General features: G+C 34.4%; 1 protein-coding gene across 6 annotated transcripts in view; it reads left to right on the forward strand.

Moving 5' to 3' along the window:
• Ryr2 (ryanodine receptor 2) overlaps positions 1-25,242 on the forward strand; it is a 659,796-nt gene that overhangs the window by 505,745 nt on the left and 128,809 nt on the right. For 5 of the 6 annotated variants that reach the window (XM_063260102.1, XM_063260104.1, XM_063260105.1 and 2 more), the window contains 9 exons: positions 576-665; positions 1,394-1,531; positions 5,431-5,508; positions 7,167-7,242; positions 10,663-10,786; positions 11,298-11,413; positions 14,560-14,624; positions 17,185-17,306; positions 23,553-23,602. In XM_063260102.1, coding sequence (XP_063116172.1) covers positions 576-665; positions 1,394-1,531; positions 5,431-5,508; positions 7,167-7,242; positions 10,663-10,786; positions 11,298-11,413; positions 14,560-14,624; positions 17,185-17,306; positions 23,553-23,602 — 859 coding nt within the window. The remainder of the gene's footprint in view (positions 1-575; positions 666-1,393; positions 1,532-5,430; positions 5,509-7,166; positions 7,243-10,662; positions 10,787-11,297; positions 11,414-14,559; positions 14,625-17,184; positions 17,307-23,552; positions 23,603-25,242) is intronic. The other variant, XM_063260106.1, reaches the window with a different exon arrangement.

Here is a 25,242-nt window from a genome sequence, read left to right on the forward strand (position 1 = left end):
AAAATAATGTGGGACAGATCTGTTGAAAAATAATGAGTCATAGCAATGGGCAAAGCAGGTGGTATTATTCTGGGAAGACCCTGTGGTGTGTTCCCCAGTTCTCCTGTTTAAAATGAGTAATTGCATAGGCTTGTCAGAGGTCCAGTATATGTCAGCATAAATAATACCAGGTTGTATGGCCCTATAATCTTCTAAGGCATGGTTTATGGGTACAATTATAGATGCAGTTCTATTTAAGGAAAACAGGATGATTCCAATGCATGAATTAGAACAGCTTGTTCTAGATGATTATTAAAAGTAGCATGGATTAGATGGAAATTTTTATATTAACTTAAATTAGATAAAATTTAATCTGGGGGTTTAACTCAGTGGTGCAGTGCCTGTCTGGCAAACCCAATATCCTGAGTTCGATTCCTGGTACAAAAGAGCAAAGACAAACAAACAAAAAACCCTTGAGTCTGATTCCTTGTCTTGGTCCAGTTTAGTTATTAATACGCACACTTAAACCACATGCATACCTGTATTCTCTATAAGTAATATAAGTACAACAGTTTTTGATGTCTGTAAATTTTTAGTTGGCAAATGGATGGATTTATGGAGAAATATATTCAGATTCTTCTAAGATTCAACCATTAATGAAGCCATATAAGTTATTATCTGAAAAGGTAAGGGATTTTTTTTTAAAGTTTGTAAAAGTTTTAACTAATATGTTTTATCATTAAAATATCTTTGTTTTATTTATGATTTTTACCTTTGTTCAAAAATTTCATATTTTACCTTCTTATGTATTTTTTCTCCATTCCCATTATACATCAGTATTTCATTACTTATTCTCTTTTCACCTTAATATTTTCCTTTCTTTTTTTCTTTGTATTCATCTCCCCTATTTTCAGGAACTTTAGAAAATATTGTTGTGTAAGGGTTTTTTTTTATGAGGGACGAAAAAGTAATATTTATTATGCTTATTATATGTAAGTTTTTCTATATTTTACTTTGAGGAAAGATGTACATTTTGATGGAAAATTATTTCTAGCATAGTGTTTATGGTGGAGGAAGAACTACTTCTCTATTCAGATGGTAGAAAACCTTTACACACAAACCACGCAATCTTCACTTTCCATTTTCTTTTTTTCCATTTTCTGCCCAAGGTGTCAGGAACAGGGCAGCCAAATTAAATTGACCTTCATGTGCTCTCAGGAGCAAGGAAACCTTTTAGCAACATCAGAAATTTCAGCGCGCACTTTTCTCTTTAGAACTTTTACATTGTTTTTATTCTTAAATAAGTGATACTAGTCAAATTTCTAAAAACTGTAGGCTATTGCAAAATAAGTCATTTAACATTTAAAATTTTAATTCATAATATCTTTGTTATTTTCTTCTTTTTTCTTCCTAGGAAAAAGAAATTTATCGCTGGCCAATTAAAGAATCATTGAAGACTATGCTGGCTTGGGGTTGGAGAATTGAAAGAACCAGAGAAGGAGACAGCATGGCTCTTTACAACCGGACTCGTCGTATTTCTCAGACAAGTCAGGTAAGAATTAATGATTTATGATTTGTTTTTACTAGTAATGCTTCTAATTCATGAAATATATAATCATCTTGGAGAGTGGTTACATGTACACATTACAACTTAATTCTTTTTTTAAAATCTCTTTCCTCTCCCCTCCTTCCTCCCCTGGTTCCCCTATATGCTTTTTCATAGTTATTATTATTTGTCTTATTTGCTCATATTGTGGCACATAGTGTTTACATTAATTGGGGTTATTAAGTTCTCATACATGACATATCTGTATTCTTCTTATTTCCCTTTCCCCTCCTCCTCATACCTCACCCTTGTTACCTTGCACCACTTCCCTTGCTTATGTTATTTTAAAAATGATTCTGAGTCAAGTATGATAGCATAAGCCTGTAACCCCAACTACCTAGAAGGCCGAAGCCGGGGAATTACTTGGACTCAGGAGTTCAAGACCAGCCTAGTCAGCGTAGAAACACCTGGTCTTGGACAATAATAGTAATTTAATTCTTCTAATTATTTGGTTTTTCAGAACAAATAATTTGAAAATTCTGACACCAACATAATTTAGAAAGTAGAAGAAAATACTATATTGGTTTGCCTTTAGTTTTTAAGAGAGCTTAAAGTGTGTTTAAATTCAGGAATTTTTATACCCATCCTTCTTTTGGCCATAGTAGAGAAGAGCACTTGCCTGTAAGATCTTGTGGCTTTTCTAACCAACGCTGTGCAATGTGTTCAATCATTAAAAACAGATTGCCTGCAGAACTTTCTTCCCATTTCCTCTGAGACCTGAGAGCTAGTTCTTAAGGAAAAGTGGGGTGATCAGACAGTGGGTCCAAGGTCTAGAGCCCATAGCACACTCCATGCAAGTGGACACAAACACCTGTACGGGTGCTGAGAAAAAAGGCCCTGCAGGCACACAGAGCAAGGATTCCAGGGTGTTGCTGGTGGGAGATGTCAAAGCAAGACAACAATACTACAAGACTCCAACCTTTGGGCTTCATGCTCAAGGAGGAGAAAATAATATTAAAGGTGGGAAGCAAGTATCAGCCATTACAATTTAGTCACAAGGCTATTTGAGCTGCTCACATCTGGCTATTTCCTTTCTCCTAAAGCCAAAGCTGTCCTTAACCTTTGCTTCCTCCTAAGACCACTATAAAAAATATCATAGAATATTTAATTTTCTCAAACATTTTTTCTCATTGTTAAAATAATTAAAAAGTAATAGCACTTTACAAACATGTTCTGGCAATTATATGAGATCCTTTGTGAGTTTTGTTCATGATAAACACTCATTTGTTAATTGCTGTTATTTTTACTACTGTGTATAATTTTAATGTTAAAGTCTCTGACTCAAAGATGGCTTATAGTCTACGTGACATAAAATTAAGGATCTGTCTTTGATTTCTGCTTTAAAGGAAGGAAAAATCATGAAAAAATAAAAGCGTGTTGAATTATTTGCATCACTTGCTGTTGAACTATTTATTTCTATAAACTGATCTGTAGGATTTAATCTACAGATAAAGTTTATAACTTTCATTTATCAAAGGACCATTGTCCAAGAGGAAATTAAATACTAAGAACTCTGTTTTGAAAACAAATAAAAAAATCTCAATATCAGTTCTATTTTTTACATTTATTCTACAAAATTTATAGTCTCATGCTGACTGTTATCTCTTTTAAGATGCATATTTACCATATTTAGTATTTGTGAGATTGGGAATCATACTATAATACAAAAGTTGGTGATTACAGGTATATGTCAAGCTCTGAAACTATTGAAATGAGTAAAATTCAGCCCAAGCCCACAGATTTTTACAGTAGAGTGGCAAGGGTTAGCATTAAAAAAGAAAATGAATCTTTTAGAACACAATTTGGATACTAATAGAGAGTTAATCAGCAGATGGTGAGACTGAAGCAGAAAAACAGATATTTTGACCAAAGGCTTAAGAAATTGGAGAAGAGAAGTAATTAGATCTTATTCCCTGAGACTCTATCTTGAGTCAGCAAGACCATAGTTTCAAAGGGCTTAAGAGGGCTGGGGGCTACAAGGAGTCAATCATGAATCTGACTTTAGATGCTGTGATAGACAAAATCATGGTTCCCAAAGTGATCCCAATGACCTTATTTGGAAACTATGGTTATAATGGATATTATAGTCCTAACAGCATATTAATAATAACAGCTATTTGCAAACATCCCTTGAATAATTTACGTGTGTCAAGCACTGCTGTGGCCTCTATGTCCATTGTCTAATTTCAAAGCTGACTTCAGATTGGCTTTTGTGTTAACTCTATTTAACATGTGGGTAAACATAACCTTAAAAGTGGTTAAATGGCCTGACCAGATTGTACCTGGTAGGACACAGGCAGCAGTAACTGCACCACAGGATCTAGTTACTGACTCTGTAATGGGAGCAGCAATGAGAATGACTGACAGATGGAGGTAACTAATGGGTAATTTCGTAAGAGAAAGACAATGAGTTTAGGCAATTAATGCTTATTTGATCTTCTTTCCTTTTCTTAAAAAAAATTTTTTTTACTGAAGTAAGAGGTGGAAATTAAATAAGACCTTGCCTATCTTCTGATTTCTGTGAATTATATGAAGGAAAGTATGTAGTAAAAAATTAAAAAGAACCTGTTGTTGAGCCATTTGATTTGATTATTACAGGAAGGATTTAAGTACTAAAAATGACTAAAGCTTGAAACAGTCATCCTCGAAAGGGGTGTGGACTGAAATGCAGTTGCTAAAAATAATGCTATAAGTAGGGTGCAATTGGAGTGGAATTTGTAATTTTTTATGACTTTCTGTAAGAATTAGGTATAACCAAAAACCTGGAAATGCTTAGTTAAATGGTAGGAAACCTTACCCACTCTAAAATTCAGAGATCATCTAAAATTCATGTTTACTTACAAATTCCCTTAGTATCATACAAGGCCCTGTAGGGGACTCACAGCTAGTTAAGTAATACAGGTTTACATTGAACCCCCAGCTTGCTTGGATCATGGGAAACCAAGCCTAATCTTAGTTTCCCAATTTTATATACAACACCATTAGATTCCTGAGCTGTGGCGAAGACACAGAAGTTGGTGTTCCATCGAAACTTACCTTCAAGTTAGTTGAGCACCACTCCTGAGTTTATACTAGTATTAGCTGCCTTCTATTTTACAGGCATGGGTTTTTTGCCAGAATGTATATATTCTCTTTGCTTTTTGTTTATCCATTTATAATAGAGTATACACAGTTATGAAATACATCAATACAGAATTTTATATTTGTAAACAGATACCACAGCTAATTTGTATGCCAGTTAGTGGTATGAGGTAAATGCCTACGGTGATTACAAAACTTTCTTAAAGTTGATGAGGTACATTTCGCTTTTTAAAAGACAAAATATAAAAATTCAGAAGTTATCTGGCCATCAAGGATATGCTAGTAAAGCACTGTATAACCTAAGCTAGATAGTTATAATTAAAATTAGGTTCTATTTTATTCTAACATTTGACTCATGAGGATATTGACTTCTTTGCCTCATTATTGCCTGGAGGAGGAAAGGTAAATTTCATTGCAGCAAAATAGGATTTGTAAAGAATTCATTATTAGTGACCCTTTGGATAAGGTAGCATCTCAGAAATTTGGATCTATAGCATAATTTATTGAATTCTGATTATTAGCTTTGGGGATTGTCAATCCCTAAACTATTATGATGAGTTATTCAGTCATAACTAATAGTCAGACCCCAAATATAACTTCATTTGCTAGATAAGTTTGTCAAATCATTTTATGCAGGTGTTTGCCTCTTTTATCTGAGAAAACATCATGTTTGGAAGTTTTTTGCCCTATTTTTATAAAGTATTGCTTAAGTCTCTTCCAAAGGATTTTTAATGAGGTTCTGTTTTTTTCCATAAATGAGCTAGGTTTCAGTAGATGCTGCCCATGGATACAGCCCCCGAGCCATTGATATGAGCAATGTTACACTATCCAGGGACCTACATGTAAGTAATATTTTAAAATTATTCTCCAATGTTATATTTAAAAAGCACAGCATAACACTTTCCCGCATGTATTTTGCAGCATTGATTGTTTAAATATGGAGATCATACATGGGTTCATGGAGTTCATAGCTATTATGTACCCTAACCTTTTATACCTAGAAGTTGTTAAAGATAACCCTACTTATGTATGATTCCACTTTCCAAGATTTCAATTACCTATACTTCACTGTGCTCTGAAATATTAAGTGAAAATTTCATAAATAGACAATTCATAAATTATAAGTTGTGGCCCATTCTAAGTCATGGGATGAAACATCCTGCTATCCTGCTCAATCCTGCCCTAGATGTGGATCAGCGTTTTGTCCACTGTATGCAGGCTGTATACACCATCTGCCATGTATTCTCTTAGTAGCTGTCAGGGTTATCAGCTCAACTGCTGTTGCATCTTGTTACTTGTGTTCAGGTTACCTTTATTTTATTTAACACAGGCTCCCAAAACACAAGAGAAGTGAGGTAGGGGAGGAGCCAGGAGGTAAAACATGGAAGGACAGATTAACTCTGGTACTTTGTGGGTGGGCTGCAGGCAAATGGGAAAAAACACAGAGGATTCAGTAGTAGCAGAGATTCCAAGCCTCCGCTGGGATGTGTCTCCCAGACCAAGGTGGACTGTACATCTTTTTCTAGGATGTTTCCTCCGCAAAACACGTTTTACTTAAAGACAAAAAATCCATTTGAAAAATCCTAACCTAATTAGCTGTGTGAGAGTAAATAAACAATAAATAATGGTTTATTTGAGGATCACTTTAGGTACTCACTAAAAAGTATATTTTTTAGGCAGTTTACTCAGAGAAGTTGGCAGCATTTTGCTTCCACCATCCATAGTCTGTTTTCCTCTGTCACTAAGAAACCTACTTTGTGACAAACAACTGATTTGAATGAAAAATAAATTTTTATTCCATAGAACAAAATTAACAGGTCAAGATGATCCAGTTATAGTGGCATTGTTAACATTATACTGGGAAATAAAAGTAGAAATGTAAATTTAGGTACCGTGTAATTGTTTGGTTTTCTCATTGGCATGAGAAACACCTACAGAACTATAGGAATCTATTAAGATGATAGTAAATTTGAACGTCAAAAATGAAAAGAATATTAGAAGTATTCTTACCAAAATTCCAAGAACATAGAGGATCGTGTGACTTGTCCTAGATCTGCTCCCTGGTTTATACAGAGAATGTTCTAGAAGCCAAATCATTATCTATGTAATGTTTTTTTGCATTCAATGTTTAATGAGGTTTAGATAATATTCTAAAGTTTGGAAGCGAAAATAAGAGCTTGTAAATAAGTTTATTTTGTGGTGAAGTTCATAGCTATTTTGAAGTTTCATTACCCAATGAAGAAAATATATGTGTGTAAACATTAAAGGTAACAATAAATATTCTTATCAAAACATATGTTGTTTATTCACTGTGAAGTTTCATAAATTATTACAATTCCATGGACTTCAAATTCCAAATAAGAGAATTTTTTTTGATTATCTTTCAAATATATTTTAGCACTACTACTTGGATATTTCAAAATTACATACTAGAAAGCAGAGTTATACTTTTGTAATCACCAAAGTTGGATTTGGCTTGTAAATATTTGACTTGTTTCAGGCTATGGCAGAAATGATGGCTGAAAACTACCATAACATATGGGCAAAGAAAAAGAAATTGGAGTTGGAGTCCAAAGGTAATAATTTTAAAAACTCATTATTAAAATCAATCAGGGTCTTTAACTACAGAAGTGTGTGGTATGGATGAGATAATTATTCTTTTTAACACAAAAGTTCATTATATCCCAATTTTATTAGAATTTTTCAAATGTCCTATGCTTGATTAAAGATGGAAATTCTGTAATTTCCTGACTTCTGTTTACATTGCCTCATTTATGACATTCTTTTAGCCATTTTAGCAAACAGATATATGTACCTATAAAAATACAGAAGTATCAGATATTACTTAGACCTCTCTCCTGACTCTCACCTCCAATTTAAATATTTCTTATTCCCTTTTATTTCTGTTTCAGCCTATTCCTTTTTCTCAGCATCTTTTATCCAGTTTTGTTACTTTCTCTTACATGCTGTGGTTGCTTTATCTTCCTTTAGTGTTAGGTATTAAGATGGCCTAATATCCTTAGTTGCTTATGAAATATTTTCTTGACTATCTGCATAAATATTTTGTTCAGTTTAATGCATGGTACACTGATGATCTCTTTCATTGCCTTTTATTTGACATCAGTCTGTACAAATATTGTGCATGTGTACGTGTGTGTGCATGTGTGTGAAAGAAACAGTACAGGAATCAGTGCCAAACATGTTTCCTTTCCCATTACTGTGATGACTTTTTATCATTCTTGAAATCTTTTGCAGAAGAGGAATCTGCTTTAGAAAAATCTAGAGAAAAATTACTATTTTGCTTGTTCTGGTCATGTGAGCTCCAGTGTTCTCTCAGTTCACTGGCAGAATTTAGGAAAGTTTGGGACATATCAGCTACTGTAAGGATAACGTGCATCATTAATAGAAAGAATGGAGGAAGTGTCCGGAAAGTATTATAAGTATTTTCAGAATAGTGAAACATCTCAAGAGCTGGCATTCCTTTCTATTCCTCTTCTCATACCACTACTTCAAATATTTTGTGTTGTGATAATCTGTCATTTAGCTGAATACAGCTGTAGAGTTAACCTATTGTTATGTTTGTTTATGAGTTTACAAGCTAGAGCTATATGTTTGAGGCATTATCCTAGTAATTACTGTATATTCATTTAGCTCCATTCTACACTGCTGCCCTCACCCATTTTAAGTGGGAAGATGAAGATTGGAAGAGCAAGATGAGTTCCCTCCAGTCTGACTTCAAATAATGTATCTGCCTATCTGGCTCAGGGAAGCTCTAATACCATGAAAAGCATGTCAGAGTCAGAGGTACTTCATGTTCTTGGGATTTTTGAATTATAGATTTTTATTCTGTTTCACTCACTATTGCTCTTTCCAACTGCCCTAGACTGCCCAACTTTCCTTGCTTTCTGACCCCAGAATCATTGGTTATAGATGAGATTACCAAATTAACATAATCCTCTAGAGCTAAATACAGTAGTGAAGCTCAAAATAGGTGATTATCGGTTGGAGTGATTATGATAGACAATTTTTCTCATAAAATATCTTGTTTAATTATATTTTTGATTATAGGAAAAGTCAGTTTGATTCCCAGTGCACTTAATAATACCTTCTGTATTCTCATGTTGTTTACAGGGTGTTAGTATTATCCTCTGACAATTGCTTATGCATGACACTGTTAATACTATATTAGGAATAAATGTGGTTCCTTACTAGGTTTAGTATTTGATTATTCTGACCTGTTCCCTTGCATTTATGATAGTATAGCATCACCTAATGTTCAGAAAGCTCAGTCAGTGATTATCTATCTGTAGGTGGCACTCTTAGGCAGAATCTTCAGGAAAAGACAGCAGTACCTTCTTTGCATTTTTGCTGGCTTGTTTGCCTAGAAAGGCAAATTCAACATTCATAATTGCTCTAGTGGCATCAGCTAAACTATTTTCAAACTCATAGACAATAGTTTGTCATAATTTTAAAAAATATTTATTTCTTTTGTCTTTCTCAAACTTCCTTAGCAGTTACATTTCAGTCAATTCAGCATCTCATACAATATATGTTACTATATATGCTTTATAAACTTTAAATTAAATTTAAACATACCAAATTCTCCAGTTTGCTGCTACCTTAATGGAATTCTTTATACTAGATTATTATACCTGAAATTAATGGTACATTTAAAAATAATTTTTAATATTTAGATTTAAAATTTTTTTATTTTTTGTTTTTCTCATTCATTTTAAATACTTTGTAATATTTTAATCTAAAAGAATAAAATGTGTATAGTATTTTTCAGCAGAATAGCTATGTTAGAAATCAGGAGTCTTGCCAGTGAGTACTTGTAAATTTTTTAAATCAGCCAAATATTAGGTAGTAAAAAGTGATCCAGTTTGACTTGGTAAACCTCGCTATGGTTTTTATGTATTTATAAAAAGTTGACATTAAGTACTTTCCGTTTTGGGAGATGTAATAAAAATTCTTTGTTGCAGCATTTCTTTATCTTAATGCTGCAGGTTTGGAAAATGTTACCCCCAAAACTTACCTTAGAGTTTTGGTGGATACCACTGTGAACATTTTAGTATTTATTTTTGCTCCCTACACTTAGAATTTGTTTGAACAGAGAAAAGCATGAAGCTGTTTCTCCCTTTTAGGTGACTGCAGATATGATTGGTACTGTATATTGTGACTGCTTTTACAAGTAAGCAGTGAATGTTTAAAGTAAAAAATGGTGAATGTTTATAGTAAAAAATCAGTACAGTAATGTTTAAAGTAAAAAATAAATCAGTACAGTAAAAGACACAATGCTGTTATTAGTCCCTCCCTCCAAAATACTCCCCCTTGCTTCAAGCACACTTATCTCTTTGTCTTTGCCTCTGTCTAAATAGTTATAAAAGTGCTTTTTTTGTGAATGTCTTTGCAAGATATAATAAAAAATTATATATGGCCGCCCAGTGCCATCCAACAGAAAGATAGGCTCAAAAACAACAGTGTTTCATCATTCAACTCATTCGCCAGATCTGATTTTTTCCCTAAGTCAAAATGAGCCTGAAAGGTAAAAATTTTGAACTAACTGAGTACACTAAGGCAGCCATAACAGCACAACGAAAGATACTCACAAAAGCAGACCTCCAGAACCTTTTCAGAAAGTGGCAAGAACGATGGGATAAGTATGTTTGAAGTAGCTGGAATATTTTGGGAGAGGCTAACTGCAATGCACCTTTTCTTTAACACATTTTTAATTCAAACGTTCACAGTATGTTTTGATCATACCTCATATATTCATTTTTAAATACCTATTATAAGATGTGTGAACAGTCTTTCTTTGAATAGGGTTTCTGAATTAATTGAAACCCTAAAGGCACCAGAGGGTGAAGAGTCGTGTGTGAGTCTTGTATGCTCTGTGTATTATTAAAGTCATCAGAAGTTCCACCATGGGATCCTCTTATATCTGTGCTATGGCTCATTGCAGATTACGTTGTGTTTGTGTCTTAATGTTCTCTTAGGAGGTGGAAATCATCCCCTGCTGGTGCCCTATGACACACTGACAGCCAAAGAGAAAGCCAAGGACAGGGAAAAGGCACAGGACATCCTCAAGTTCCTGCAGATAAATGGATATGCAGTATCCAGGTAGATTTACAGCTGCTTTATATTCTTCCTATAAGACTGAATGTTTGAATACCCTCTCCAATTGGTAGCTTAAAATGAACTCAGCAGTGTAAGGCTTGGAGCTACTACTTAGTATGTTCACAATTCACTCATGTTGTAATCATTAATGCTGTTAGTGGTTTGTCACATAACTGAATTCCTGTTTCTACTTGTATTAAGTTGCCATCCATCATTTAGGCAAAATTACTAGGCAAAAAAAAAAAAAAACCAAAAAACAAACAAACAAAAAAAACCCAAAACCACACTTGATTTTCATAAAGGGAGCATGTTATTGCATAATAATTGAGTTATTCACTGTGGTTTTTATATCCAATTCAAAGTGTTCCTTTTTAATTAAATGTTCTTTTTGCCTTGAGCTACAAGAATATTGGATCATTTCCAAAACTCATGTGTACATATGTTGTAAATAAAGCTTTGCCTTCTAAGAAGTATTGTAAACATTGGTTTGTGGATTTCTTTTTTTCTGTTGAAGAGGATTCAAGGACCTGGAACTGGACACACCTTCCATTGAGAAACGATTCGCATACAGTTTCCTCCAGCAGCTCATCCGCTATGTGGATGAAGCCCATCAGTACATCCTGGAGTTTGGTGAGCTTGTGGGCCATATTACTTGTACTCTGGCTTTTGTTGTTTTTAATGTTACAGTAAAGAGAGCAGCACAGACTAAGGGGCTATTTCCTGATTCTGTTGGCATATTTTGTCCTTCATACTACTGAGTCCAGTAGCCAAGAGACAAAATTTGCTTATAAATGAGTGAAGTTTGAAAACATTAAAGAAGTTAACAGCATAATTCTTTTCTTTTTACAACGTGCATTGGCGTTGCCTTTTTATTTTGAAAGGTATTTTGGAAGGGCATTAAAATTTTAAGGTATACATATGTACACAAGATAGTTAACTATACTACTAATTTGTCAGTTCATCTAAAAGAATAGTTTGTGCTTCCCACTGTTCAATTGCTTGATCATTTTTTTCACACCTATATCTACTACTTTGAAGATAACAATATACAATATAAAACCAGTATTAATCTCTTATTGTTTTGTTTTGAAATTCTGTATCATTTTTATTATTTTTTGTTTTTAAAATTAAAAAAATTAGAGTAAAATCTCCTATGAAATTAATCTCTCTACCCAGAAAAATGTACTGTAAAACTCAATAGATGCTCACAATTTCTAAGCACTGTAAACTGAGTTGAGCTCTTGCAAGGACACCCATGTGTAGCAGAGTGCTTGCAGGACAGAATTCTTAATTGTCCTCTGAGGTGACAATGTAAAACCTTTCCAAATCTTAGGTTTAGAACAGAGCATCAAGGCAGCCTTCCTTCACTGATTTGTTTCAGTGGGCTTTGTGAAAAACCCCCAAGTGTTAATCATTGACCCGCCTTGCAGACTACCTGTCAGCCCCAAAGTAGTCATAAATCTAGAAGTCAATTTGTCCTTTTTGGAAAACAATGACACTTTTGGGGACACCCTTTCATCTTCCTTTTCCCCTCTCAAGGTTTATTTTTGTTTTTGTTTGTAGTGTTCATTCCTTCTCTCTGGGCCCAGCACCCTTAATCCCTTAGCTGCCCTTTTTCTTAGCGTTTAAATTCAGTATTCTCACAGCTTTAAATTAGGTTTGTAGAAATTCCAGCTGTGATATTTGTTTTTCCTGACCTCATGCAGCACAAATGTGATTAAAGATTTTGCAGTTTAACATCATTTTCATAAGCCACTGTATGGCTTCCAACTTGCATCTTTTATAGTCCAAATATTCTTTTTTCTCAATAATCTAATGATACAAACTAATTTATAACACATAATATCTCTATAAATCATATAACTATAATTTTCAAAAATAGCCTAGTATCCTAACAAAGAGCCAATTAGTCTAAATTAATGAAATTCAACCCAAGAAGAACAAAGGAAGCAGTGGTAAAGTATTCATATTTTAACACTCAAAGTTCAGAATTGGAATTTCTGATCTCCATATAAAAGGATCTAATAATGGAATCCACCCAAAGATCTAATCTTCTTTTTGGCAAGTCAGGAGAGGTAAGAATGAAAAAAAAAAGAATAATCATTTGGAGAAGGGGATAGGAAAATTATTATTATTTTTGCCTGCATGTGGAAAATAGAGACATATGAAGGGTGGTGATTTGTTTAGGTATTAATCACACTCCACTCAGATTTCTGAATAAACTACCTACCACGGTGCGTACTGGGAGTGGTGAGAATCTTGGTCCAAGACAAATTTACCAACTTGGTACATTTCATTCTTTATACAGGGTAGAGGGTCTTATAAACACAATGCTGGGAGAAAATAGGCTACAAAGATGGAGCCAAACAAAATAGCATTTTTTTTTACAGTTTATGATATTGCATGTATTTTTTTCAGGTAGCCAATGAGAACAAATTGTAAGACTCAGTTAAAGGAAAAGGTGCAGCTGAGATTGTCAGTGCCATCATTGGTACTACAGTCAAAACTGCTGTGTTGCCTTCTTCATTATCTTTGACTTCATTGACTTGTGGCATATCTTATTTATAGATTTCACCTAATTGTGATAGCAAGAACATACTATGCCTAAAATTTTTGCTGTATTCTCTCCAATTCATTTGCACATAAGCATTTTTATTAAAAGTATAATGAAAGAAATAAAAATTATGTAATTTATTGAAGTATTAGCAGATTTGACTGTGCACAAAACTCTGTTTTGACATTTTTAAGGATCTAACCATTTTGCGTATTGTTCTTGAGAGAAATTTAATGCCAAGATAATACAAAAATGACATGTTCAAGAGATAAAAATCATTACTTTGTTTTTTCTGTGGCAACAGCATTGTTCTAATATTACAAAAGAGTACCTGACTTTCCTAAAAATTATCTTGAATTTATGTCTAAGATTTGATAAGGTAATATTCTATTTCTAATTGCAAAAACAAGCAGAAGTATGATTCTTATAGAATGTTATATCCAATTCTGAATTTTTAGCTCTTCAGTACACTCTGCATAACATCATAATTATTATCATATATTTTTACCTGTTTTGTATGCATGAAATCTTTTATGTATGCATGAAAGAGGTGGGAAAGGTCACTTTCTAAGCTAAATACATTAGGTCAATCAATTCTTAACCTTGAAATGTTTTTAAAAACCTTGAGTAAAATATGAGTGTTTTTGCTTCACTTATGGAAATTATCTTTTGACATAGGTCAGAACTCCTTTATTCTTTTGTAGACTGCTAATTTTGTAGGCTTATATTACAATTACTACCCTCTTGCTTGTGACAAGCCCCAGTTTCTGTAATTTTTCAGTTGTATATTCAAATCATAAGCCTTTATGTTCAGTCACAGCAGGAGATAATCATCTTTATCAGAGACCAAAGTTAAACCCTAACCAATTGTGTTACCTAGTTTGTAGTTACTTTTCCTACCTGTGAGCTTCCTTCTCCAAGACTCTTGACAATGTGCAACGTAGACTTTATTCCAGTTTTCCCCCTGACATGCCAATAGGCTGTCAAGGCTACTCAAAAGCGAATTTGTATTCATAGACATAAATAAGGGGTATCTGCAGTAGTATTTTTATTTAGATTTGAATATTTTTAAAAATGTTTTTAATTGTGTTAAATTTACCCTTTATATTTGTGGTTGACTTTTTATTTTCTGTGTAGTGGTAAAATATATTTAGCAGTACATCCTCAACTTTGCATTATGTTTGAAGTACAACATGTACCTAAAAACTCTTCATATCTACAGATGGTGGCAGCAGAAGCAAAGGAGAACATTTTCCTTATGAACAAGAAATCAAGTTCTTTGCCAAAGTACAGTATACAATCCGTCTTGTTTCTGTTTCAATATGTGTGTTTCCAAAATATATTCATTAGATCATTGCTTCTTTTCAGAATTCGCTTGTCTCTAAATGTGACTTTCACTACAAGTAAATATTCTGTGGCACCAAAAGAACTGCATGAATCAAGCAGGATAAATTTCCTGCCAGCATACTTGGTCACACTTCAACTTGATCAGCTTTCCCTTAAACAGCTTAGTTGTAGTGGAAGTCTAAAGCAAAATTTTACCTGTTTTTTTTTTATATTTTCTCATATGTCACAGAGAAATTAACATTTGAATATTGGCATGATTTACTGGTTTTATATAAGCCTTTCTTTTCTAAGGAGGGAAAGCATTAACTAATTCATATATGGTATATTGCTAAAACATTTACTGTAGAATCTGTGTTGTTGATCTTTAATCGTTTTACAGATGGGAAAGCTGAGGTTTAAAGAGAATAACTATTCATATACCAAGCATATTCCATTATCCTTTCCATTTAATAAGGATCTAGCAAGGACTCGCCATATTTTTGGAATGTTCATCATTTCCTTTGAGCCGAAAAGGGAGGAGACCAAAAGTTGTAATGTCTCCACATGGGGCTCCCTCACTCCCTTGGTACTTAGTATGTCCTGATCTGTTTCAGGCTATAGATTATGGCCTAGGGATTGTCACAAAGACATATGTGATGCCCTTGCTAAGCATTTCTGTTCATGCTATTTTTGTAGTTGACTCCAAGACCTAATTATTGCTCTCAGCTTTCTTTCAAAATACTTGCATTTGACTGTTATTACAGATAATTTACTATAAGCACAACACTTGAATACTTTAAAATGGCATGATTTTGGTTAATATTTGGCTTCTATTGTATTTTCACAATTTCACCCTTTATATAAAGAAAATTTGTCTTTTCTTTCTAACTCAACAGAACACTCAGAGTCTGTTCCAATCATATAAAGATTTGGTTCATTCTGTGGTGTACAGTGTTGACAGATAGCTCTATAAATTAATAGATCAATGAATCTCTAGTCCCTATTAGATTATAATTCACCTTGATAGCAAATTATCAGAATACTATATTCGTGGACTTTACTATACTCTTAAAATATATTCTTGTTTTTCTCAACTTTTTTCTAGGTGCTTCACATGGTTCAATTTCTACTAATCCTTTATTTCATTCATACACCATATTTATTGAATACTTATTATGTGCCAACCATTAAATTCAGGCAGCATCACAACTTTCAAGGACGACAGATAAAATTTATACATTCTTCATTCTCTAACTATTCTGTATCACATAGTAGGAAAAAAAGGGTATAGTAGGTGGACTTGAGTTTGAATACTGGCAATGCTATCATTTTTTTTTTCATTGATTCATTGGAAATCTATTTCAAACTGTTATCTAGTGCTTGCTATAGGCTCAGCAGCCTTTCCCATTAGAGATCCTCTGGTAAATAAAACAGGAAAAGTAACAGTTCTCATGGCAAGAAAGAACCTTAATGGGAAATAAACCCAAAATTAATTTTGCTTTCTTATACGTCATCATCTCTTGGGAAGAGAAACTTTAATCAAAATTCATATATATAAAATTTAAGATTGGCAAAGATGTAAGAAGAGCAGAGAATATAGAATGTTAGCTAGTTGAGAAGGCCAGCAGAGGCTTATCTGGTGAAGTTCCCCTGAGCTGAGCTCTGTAAGATGGGTGAAATAATTTTTGAGCAGGAAAAGCATCACAGACAGAGGGAATTACATATACAAAGACACATGGTGAGGGTCCTAGAGCACAGGGAGCAGAATTTGGCCCGAGGCCAGCAGAATTAAGTGTGCAGAAATAGGACACTGGATCCAGGTGTTGTGGTTATAGTCACAGCTCTTGGAAGGCCAGGGCAAGAGGATCATTGGAACTTTGAAGCCAGCCTGGGGTAGATAGTGAGTTTAACTCTAGCCTAAATATATAGTGAGACCTTGCCTGTAACAAAAAAGAAAAAGAAAATAAAGATATGGGATGTTGGCTTTGAGAAAGCCAGGTTAGAAGAATATTACTTAGGAAGTCAGGTGTGATGTGACTTTAAGCCTCTTCCTCTCTTTGTCTCCAACTAGTACTTGTAAAGCAAGGACAGCAGCCCCACATCCAATTGCCATGACAATAAAATGACACTATATCCTTTGTGGTCCTGACAGTTAATACTTGCTCAGTGTGTGGTCATCATGCATTATTTTGGAGCTTGTTGAACTACATTGTATAAAAATACTGATAATATCTCATTTGGAGAAAAATTTCAAACTATTAGAAATCTATTTCCCATTAGTCACTTCCCACCACACTCAACTCCCACTCCTCCACACTGTACACACACACACACACACACACACACACACACACAGAGGACATGGAACCCACAGAGAGGACAGAGAGAGGCAAACTTTGCTATGACGTTGACCTGGGGCCTGTGGCCTGGGAACAGAACTCTGACTGTTCTGAGCCTTTTCTGTAACCCATTCCCAGCAAGAGTCCACTCTGTAGATCTCTTTTCTTTTCCTTTCTTTCAGGTTGTTCTTCCTTTAATTGATCAGTATTTCAAAAACCATCGTTTATACTTCTTATCTGCAGCAAGCAGACCGCTCTGCTCTGGAGGACATGCATCAAACAAAGAGAAAGAGATGGTGACTAGGTAAAGAGCTACAACCATATAGCTTTGGGTGGGTTCTGTGTGTATGCATTTGGCGCAGACAGCTGTGGTGGGGCCATAAGCAGAGATCCCTCCCCTGACCTTTAGTCTCTGGCCTATTAACATCCAGTGCTGGGTGAGGAGAGTTTTTGTAACTTAAGATATGTGTTCTAGATGTTTCTTTATTCCTTGCTGTTAACTGCATTGCTGGAGAGGAGAAACAAAATACACAAAGCAGAATCCACAAGTAGAAGGCCAGGGAGGTTAGTCTCTGTGGAACACGAGGCTTTTAACACTGATTCCTTTAACATTTCTATAAATCTAATATGGTGCTTTTTGCTAGCTTTTATTTTTCAGGAAGATAAAATCCTACTTACATGTATTTTAATGACATAAAAATTTTAATGACCAATCTTGAAAAGTACTGAAATAAAAAATTTATTTTCTGGATATTTCCCTCATGGCACTCAAGCTAGTATCTTAGAAATGCCCTCTCATCTGTGCTTAAATTTAAGAATTCTTTCTATATATTTTTTCAGTTCTGTTGGGCATTTGCAATTTGTTTCCTCAAAGCTCTGCTAGAACTTACTATACATGGGAATTGATTACTCAGCATATCTATTTACATATTATTATGTTGCTCAGAATCCATACCAGACTTTTAAGAATGTATCTGAATGAAATGAAATTTCTATAAAAGTAAGCAAAATGTAGAAGTCAGAGCACTGGAGAAACTGCAGGAGATCCTTGGCTGTTTAATGCTGTGCTGAGTGAAGGTGTTGTGTTAACCTACTGGTGAAGGTGACAAGAAATTGAAGAAGTCCAATAGGATCCTTGTATTATTTAATGTGGGAGGAGCAACCAGGAAGTGATTTTCTGCTCATTTATTTAATTTGTTATCTATATCTCCAGCTAGTCAGTGTCCAAATACATAATATAGGATTGCTACAGCACTAGAAATGTCCTCGGATCACCTCAAATAATACTTTAACTCTGAAGCTGATGAAATGGATGATAGTGAAAATAATAGATGTGATTTATCACAGTGGCACATTTTGTTTCCAAAAATGCTTGTCAGATAGAGAACCACACACTGTCCCTTTCTTTCCCCTCCCACTTGGGCGTGACCTTCTTTCCCACCTTTCTTTGACAGGAGGGTACCTAGCCATCAGTATTTCATGACCAAGCCCAGATGTTGGAAAGTCTTCGAATGTTTTGTAATTGAAATTTAATTCCCAGAGGATACTGTAAATTTAAATTTCACTTGATTAAATAAACCAAGAAAAAATGTTATCAGAGAAAATAGTGGGCACTTTTTTTTTTTTTGTCTTTTTCATTTTTATCAATACCAGGGATCAAACTTGCCACTGCCTGCTTGCAAGGCAGGTGCTTATGCCTCTGAGCTAAATCCCCAACCCCCAGAGAAAATAGTGGGAAGATGCAGATAAATTTTTGCAAATTCTGCTTTCTCTCTTGTGTTATCTCTATTAGGTATCAGATTTATCCTCCAGTTTTTCACTTATCATAAAATATACATGTATCAAAACATCAAGTTGTCCATCTATAATATACACAATTTTTATTATTAGTATACATAAATTAAAATAGAAAAAATCAGTGAACTACACTCTGAAAAGAATTAATTTCCCATTACCATCCCTCATTGAATAAGTTTGAAAAGTGTTGTTATTCTATGCTAGCCTAGAGTGATACAAGTTTGAGGCCCAAAACTAAACCTCAAAGTTTCCTTTCTGTGATGATACTACACAAAATGTTTTCAAATGATTCAATTTTATTTCCATCTAATAGAAAGAGGATTATTAAATTTAGTTTTCCCATTATTATTTCCAAAAAAGTAACATATGCCATTTAAAATTCTAAGACATAGAAATGAGATGCATAGTGAAGTAACATATTTCATGATAATATATTAGTAACTAACAGGAATTTAACCTCAGGAAAATTCATAGATGAAAAATGAATACCATAATGATAAATAAGTTATGTACATGCATGTACAAAATAGCATGTGAAGCTATTAAAATTTTATGGATATGAATAATAGTTTAGGAAAGTGATCATGGAGTAAAACAAAATATATGTTCAAATAGTATTAACCAAACTTTCGAAAATACCTAAATTTGTATATGTAGAATGCTAGGAACAAATAAACTTAATTTTAAAAACTTTTCTTCAGGTAGTGTATTAGAGTTTTATTGCTATTTTTGTGTATTTTCTAAGTTTTAAAGATGTAAAGATATTATAACAATACATTTCAAGACAACCAGTAGCAAGCACCATTAAAATTTAAAAGCTAGCTCAATAATTAGGCACACTGAAATGGAACCATTGAAATTTATACATATCTGATTTCTTACTGCTTGAATTCAGTATCACAATAAAATAGGTAAAAATAAACACAGACAAAATCTGGTAAAATAGGTTAAAAAAAAAACCCACCTGCCTATGCTACTGTGAATAAAAGGTATGTATTTAAACATGCACTACAGTGATGGTTTCAGTTATGAGTAGCAATTTTACTCTATATTAAGATCTCCACAATTAAAAATTGATGTTTCTGTGGCATTAGAAACTGTGTATTGAGCTTTACACTGTTTGAAACCAGTACTGTTTTTCTGCAGAAATGAGATTTTGTCCCTCTTCCAGAAAGGTATCTTGTAATATCTAAATACAAGAATATAAATATAATCATGTTAAAAGAAAGCCAAGTGATTTCATGAGGTTCAAAGTTAAGTCTAAGCATGATGGAGGGGTTAGGAGAGACTAAAGACTATGGAAACCATGACATGCAAAGCTGATCAAAAAGAAGTCTAGATTAGAGGCTGAGCGAAGGGAACATTTTGCGAATAGTGTGTAACCACTTCAATAAAGTATAGTGTCAGGTAATTTAGAGAAAGTCTAAGTCATGTAGACTGTAATAGATTTTAATTGCCAGAATAAGGCACCTCTGTCTTTCTTTTTAAATTTTAAAGTGTTATTTTCAATTAATTATTCATTGACACTAAGAAGCCATTGTAGCCTAAATTGGAGGATGATCAGAATGGCCTTTGGGAAGGACAACATGAAAGCAGAAATGGGTGGACAGGAATGAGAGAGCCGTATATGGCAGAATTTCAGGACTGGAGCAGGACTGCAGACCGTCACAGCACAACTGCCACCCACTGGATGATTCAGTAGACACTTCTGAGAGCCTGCCATGCACAGCCAGACGTCCTAGGTCTGGAGATAAACATACACCCAGCAGAACACAGTTCCTAACTGTAGGGAGCTTGACAGTGAAGTAGATGTACACCTGTGGAGCTGACTGAATCCAAAGCTGTGATGTGTGTCAGTGGAGATGGATACAGAGTACTGAGTAGAGGAAAGAGCTGCCAATGTTGGAAGAAGCTGGGTGTACAAAACAAAGTCAGCATGATTGGCAGTAATGTGGCAGTTGGGAAGGAGCCGATTGTGGTGCTGAAGTTTTAGCTGTAGGTTGTTGGAACTTATTAGTGTTGCTCAATAAAACAGCTTATTTCAGGAAAAGGACTACTTTCCAGAGATGAAATTGATTAGTTACTCATTGAAGTAAAGTAAGACATTCAGCTGAAAACATTCAGCAGATAATTGAAAATATGCACTTGGTTCTTGTGGGAAGATAAGGGCATCATATGACATATTTAGGGATTATCTGTCCATGTGTGATTCTCAAAGCTGTGAAAGTAAAAGAAATTGAAGGACGCTGAACAAGAAGCAAAAGGTCTGACTACCAATCCTGGAGAATTGTTAGATTTGGAGAATTTTCAGTCATTGATCTTTGAAGAATATGAAGCACTATTAGGAAGGGAAAATATTGCTATAAAACAAAATCGAAGGGAGATAAGAGTTTTAAAGGTTTAAGTATGCACCAGAAAGCTACCCAAGAAGTAGACTAAAAACGAGTTATTAGATTTCCTGATGAGGAGTGTTGGTGAACTTCAAGGCAGTGTTTCAGAATGAGATAATGACCAATGCTGAAGGAGTGTAGTTGCCTTACAATTACACATTCTGAAGAATGTTATTAATGTCAAGAAGATCAGAGAAAGACAACAGTATCAAGGGAAATATTTTTAGAGAAAATATAGGCTAAAGTTGATAATCACACTTTATAGTCTGTATTAGAATTTGGCCCTTAAAATGGATGGCACAGAAGAACACAAACATATAATTTGTCTTTCTGTAGAACATAACTTTCCATATCTGTGTTTCTCCCTGGTGGCATGTACAGATAAGAAGCATCAGATATGGTTAAGAAATCACTTTTCTCTGACACATTCTCAGTCATTAGATAGAATCTGGTGGAATGAAATACAGCAAAGTTTTACACAAAGCAACCTATATTTAAATTAAAAGAGTTAAATATAATCCTAGCATTGTAAATCCAACATCTATTGTACCCTGAGTACTAGAGAGTAATAACTAAAAGATGTCACCATTTAAAATTAATTGAAATACAGGGATACAAAGTATGCAGTTCTAAATGTGATTGCTCTCTTTAGGAAATGTACTTGCATACAGGTGTTATCCAGAAAGCTCAGTAGATGGACTAAGTTTTTTCATATATATACATATGGTATTAAATAATACAAGTCAGTGATCTAATCTCTAATCTTCATCTAGTAGCTGCTTGACTGGGTTGTTATTTTTAAAAATTTTAATTATTATAAGAGATTTACCAAAACCTCAGCTTTACTCAGACATTTTGGCTGCATATTTTCTGATAAAAACTATAGAATGCCCTATAGTATTAATTTAAATCAATAAATTAGTCCACATTGATCCTGAGGTACGATATGATGGCCAAAACTTATAAGAGAGGTTAACCTCACAAAGGGGACCCTCTCTGCATTTTTCTCCACCTTACCTTAGGTTGGTCACCTTCATTTGTCTCTGTGGCTGCTCCACATCCCTAGTATGGGTACCCTGGGGATTTGCCTAATGATGAAGTTTCCCAAGAGAACCTGTAATAACAGGGCCAGTAGGCATCTACTTGTCCTCATTCTTGGGAAAAAATCAAGCTGGCTATGAGTAGAATTCATACATGTTTCTTCAAGCTTAGCACATTAAGAAGCACTAGCCAGGACAAACCTCTGTTCCTGAAAGCTTGGAAGTATCGGTCAATTTGAAAATAATATCAGTTATCATCAGGAACATCAAGTGCCAGAGAAGAAAGTGGCCTCTGGCACTGGCAGGGAAGAAATATCTTTCAGTGTGGTTTGAAAGTGGTACTGGAGATCTGGGGTGTTTGTTGAAAAGGTATTAAAAAGGCTGTAGCTGAGTCCTGAGGCATGGATAGGATAAGAAGTAGCATAGCCTGGGTGTGAGGAGAGGCTATTCCTGAACAGAGAGACCTACTGCCTACTGGACTGAGGCTTGGTGGACTGACAGCGCATTCTAGGCTCTCCAAGGTTCAGAGTCTGTTCTGAGAGGTAGTAGATTTAGTGCCTTGAGACTGAATGTTGACTATAGGAAACTGTTAGCAGACTCTTCCATTGCCAAGTGCAAGGAGAGGCTTCCCAAGAACTTCTTGTAGCATATATACGAAATATGCTCAATTTATAGATTAGTGTGAAGAATCCTTTAAATTATCACCTCTGTGATTTCTTCTGAGTGATTATCAGTTGTTCAAATTATATTTCTACTTCACTGTTTCTGAATTCACTGGAAGTCTGGTAACTGTGTAAGGTCTGTGCTCATGATTGGGACAGAAAGATATTTTGAGCAGCAAAGTACACTAAAATTTAAAGTAATATTTTTTTCCCAAAGTGCTATATTTTTCTTGTTAAGTCATGTCCATAGTTTTTCTTAAAAAAGATCTAGAAATCCAGAGGTAAATTTGGGAAGATATAAAGTTTTTCCTTATGGTTTTCAGTGGTTATATTCTTATGGGGTTCATACAGACTGCTTTTATATTAATTAGCTTTGCTTTCAATTTTTTTCTTTTTTTGGTTTTGGTTTCTTTACTTATAATATGTGCTTTTTAACCATGTTTGTTAAAGATACACACTCAAAGACTCTTTCTTTAATACCTTTATCCACATTCTGCTCAGAGAAGTGATTCTTTCTGCGTGACATCATGTTGCTTTTTCCGGCTCATATATCAGCTGTTTTTTTTTTCTTTTTCTTTTTTTATTTTTTAAAATTTCTCCCTGTCTTTTCTACCTTCCCTTCCCCCTTCCCTTTTCTCTTTTGTTTTTCTTTTGTCTTCAGCCTATTCTGCAAACTTGGAGTTCTTGTCAGGCATAGGATTTCACTGTTTGGTAAGGAGACCCTTGGAAAAAATGATTTGCATGGCTGGCACTTGGTTTTCTTTGCCATTTCGCATTGTGTTGTGTGCTGCAATGTTGCATGAATGCATGTTTGCACGGCTGCATGCATGGTCGTTATAGGCCAAGGCAAGGTCCTGGAGGTTCTTGCTAAGTATTATCTATGGTGATACGGGGCTCGGTGTCTTTTTGTACTGGTCCAAAGAATAATTAAAACTCAAAAAGGCATGAAGAGAGAATGAATGAAAATGGCAAGTTTTTATTTTAGTGTAAAACCAAAAATAGGTCCTTGGAGTTTTAAAAAATCTCTCATAGATTAAATAATGAGCTATTAAAAATCAGAATTTTAAAATGCACTTTTTAATACAGATTTGCATGTTTACCGCATTCCAAACATGGGAGCTCCGTAATCAAGATGGCAAAAGTGATTTTTCTAGCACCACTCAGCCCAGACTCAGTCTTTCTTGTGTCCAAGAACTCATGTAGCTGAAGTCCATGCTCCGGAGCACCTGCCTCTGGACAGCCAAGCAGGGTGGGTGCTCACTTTCTGCAGACTTTCCCTGCTACGGGACTTTAGAGCCTATACCAACTGGCAGAATTCCTGTGTTACACATTCCACCTCTGGTTTTATCAACTGCCAAAGAAAATTTGAGCCCTTTGCTCTAGTGCATAGATTTTAATGTTGGAAAATTTGACCAATAAAATACATAGAGGTGTATTGATGAGATGCAATAATTCAATTGCAGGAAAAATTAAGGTTAAAAATTCTTCTCTATGACTGCTACATTAATAAACTGAGACACACACACACACACACACACACACACACACACATATATATATATATATATATATATATATATATATATACACACACACACACATGCACACCCACAGACAAATCACTAAGTTCTTTATAGTTTCTGAGAAATGCTAGCTTTCTTGGTATACCTAGCCAATGCTGTAGTGTTTGGCTCCTACTATTTGCAATATTCAATGCTCTTAAATTTTGTGTTTAAAGTATATGTTTCATACAGATTGCTAGAGTTTTTATATTATTCAGTTGTTTAAAATCAAAGGACAATTGTGGCCAAAATAATTTCTGGGAAAATTACTTTGGATTTTTATGTACTGTTTCACCTTCCCAGTAGATTCAAACATCCTCCACTTTTCTTTATTGAGTACTACTTACTTATATATAGCTCCTATTCAGGGGAGGACTTCTCTAATTTTTGCATTCTTATTAATAAGCATAACAAAAGTTTGTTGTGATGTTTCTAACTTTCATATATAATTTATTCTTGTTTTCATGTGTTGTATCGCACTATGCTAAAATTAAAAAAAATCTTAAGAATAAATTGGTGAAATTTTGCACATGTATACATCCATTGAATCATTGTTTGGGTCAAGCCAGAGCCTTTCCAACTTTCCAGAAGCCTCCAGTGTGCCATTTTCCAAATGTACAACTGTCTGCAAGGAACCATATGTAGACTTCCATTACTGTGACTAATTATGCCTGTTCTTGAACTTCTGTTTTTCCATTTGAATATATCATCCAAGAGTTTGATAACTGACAATAAATTTTCTGCATCCATCATTTTTCATTCCTAGTAAGGAAAATACCTGAACTTTTA

This window comes from Cavia porcellus, unplaced genomic scaffold, assembly GCF_034190915.1.
Source record: "Cavia porcellus strain 051 isolate PalLab524CR breed Dunkin Hartley unplaced genomic scaffold, mCavPor4.1 scaffold_13, whole genome shotgun sequence".
Lineage (NCBI taxonomy): Eukaryota > Metazoa > Chordata > Mammalia > Rodentia > Caviidae > Cavia > Cavia porcellus.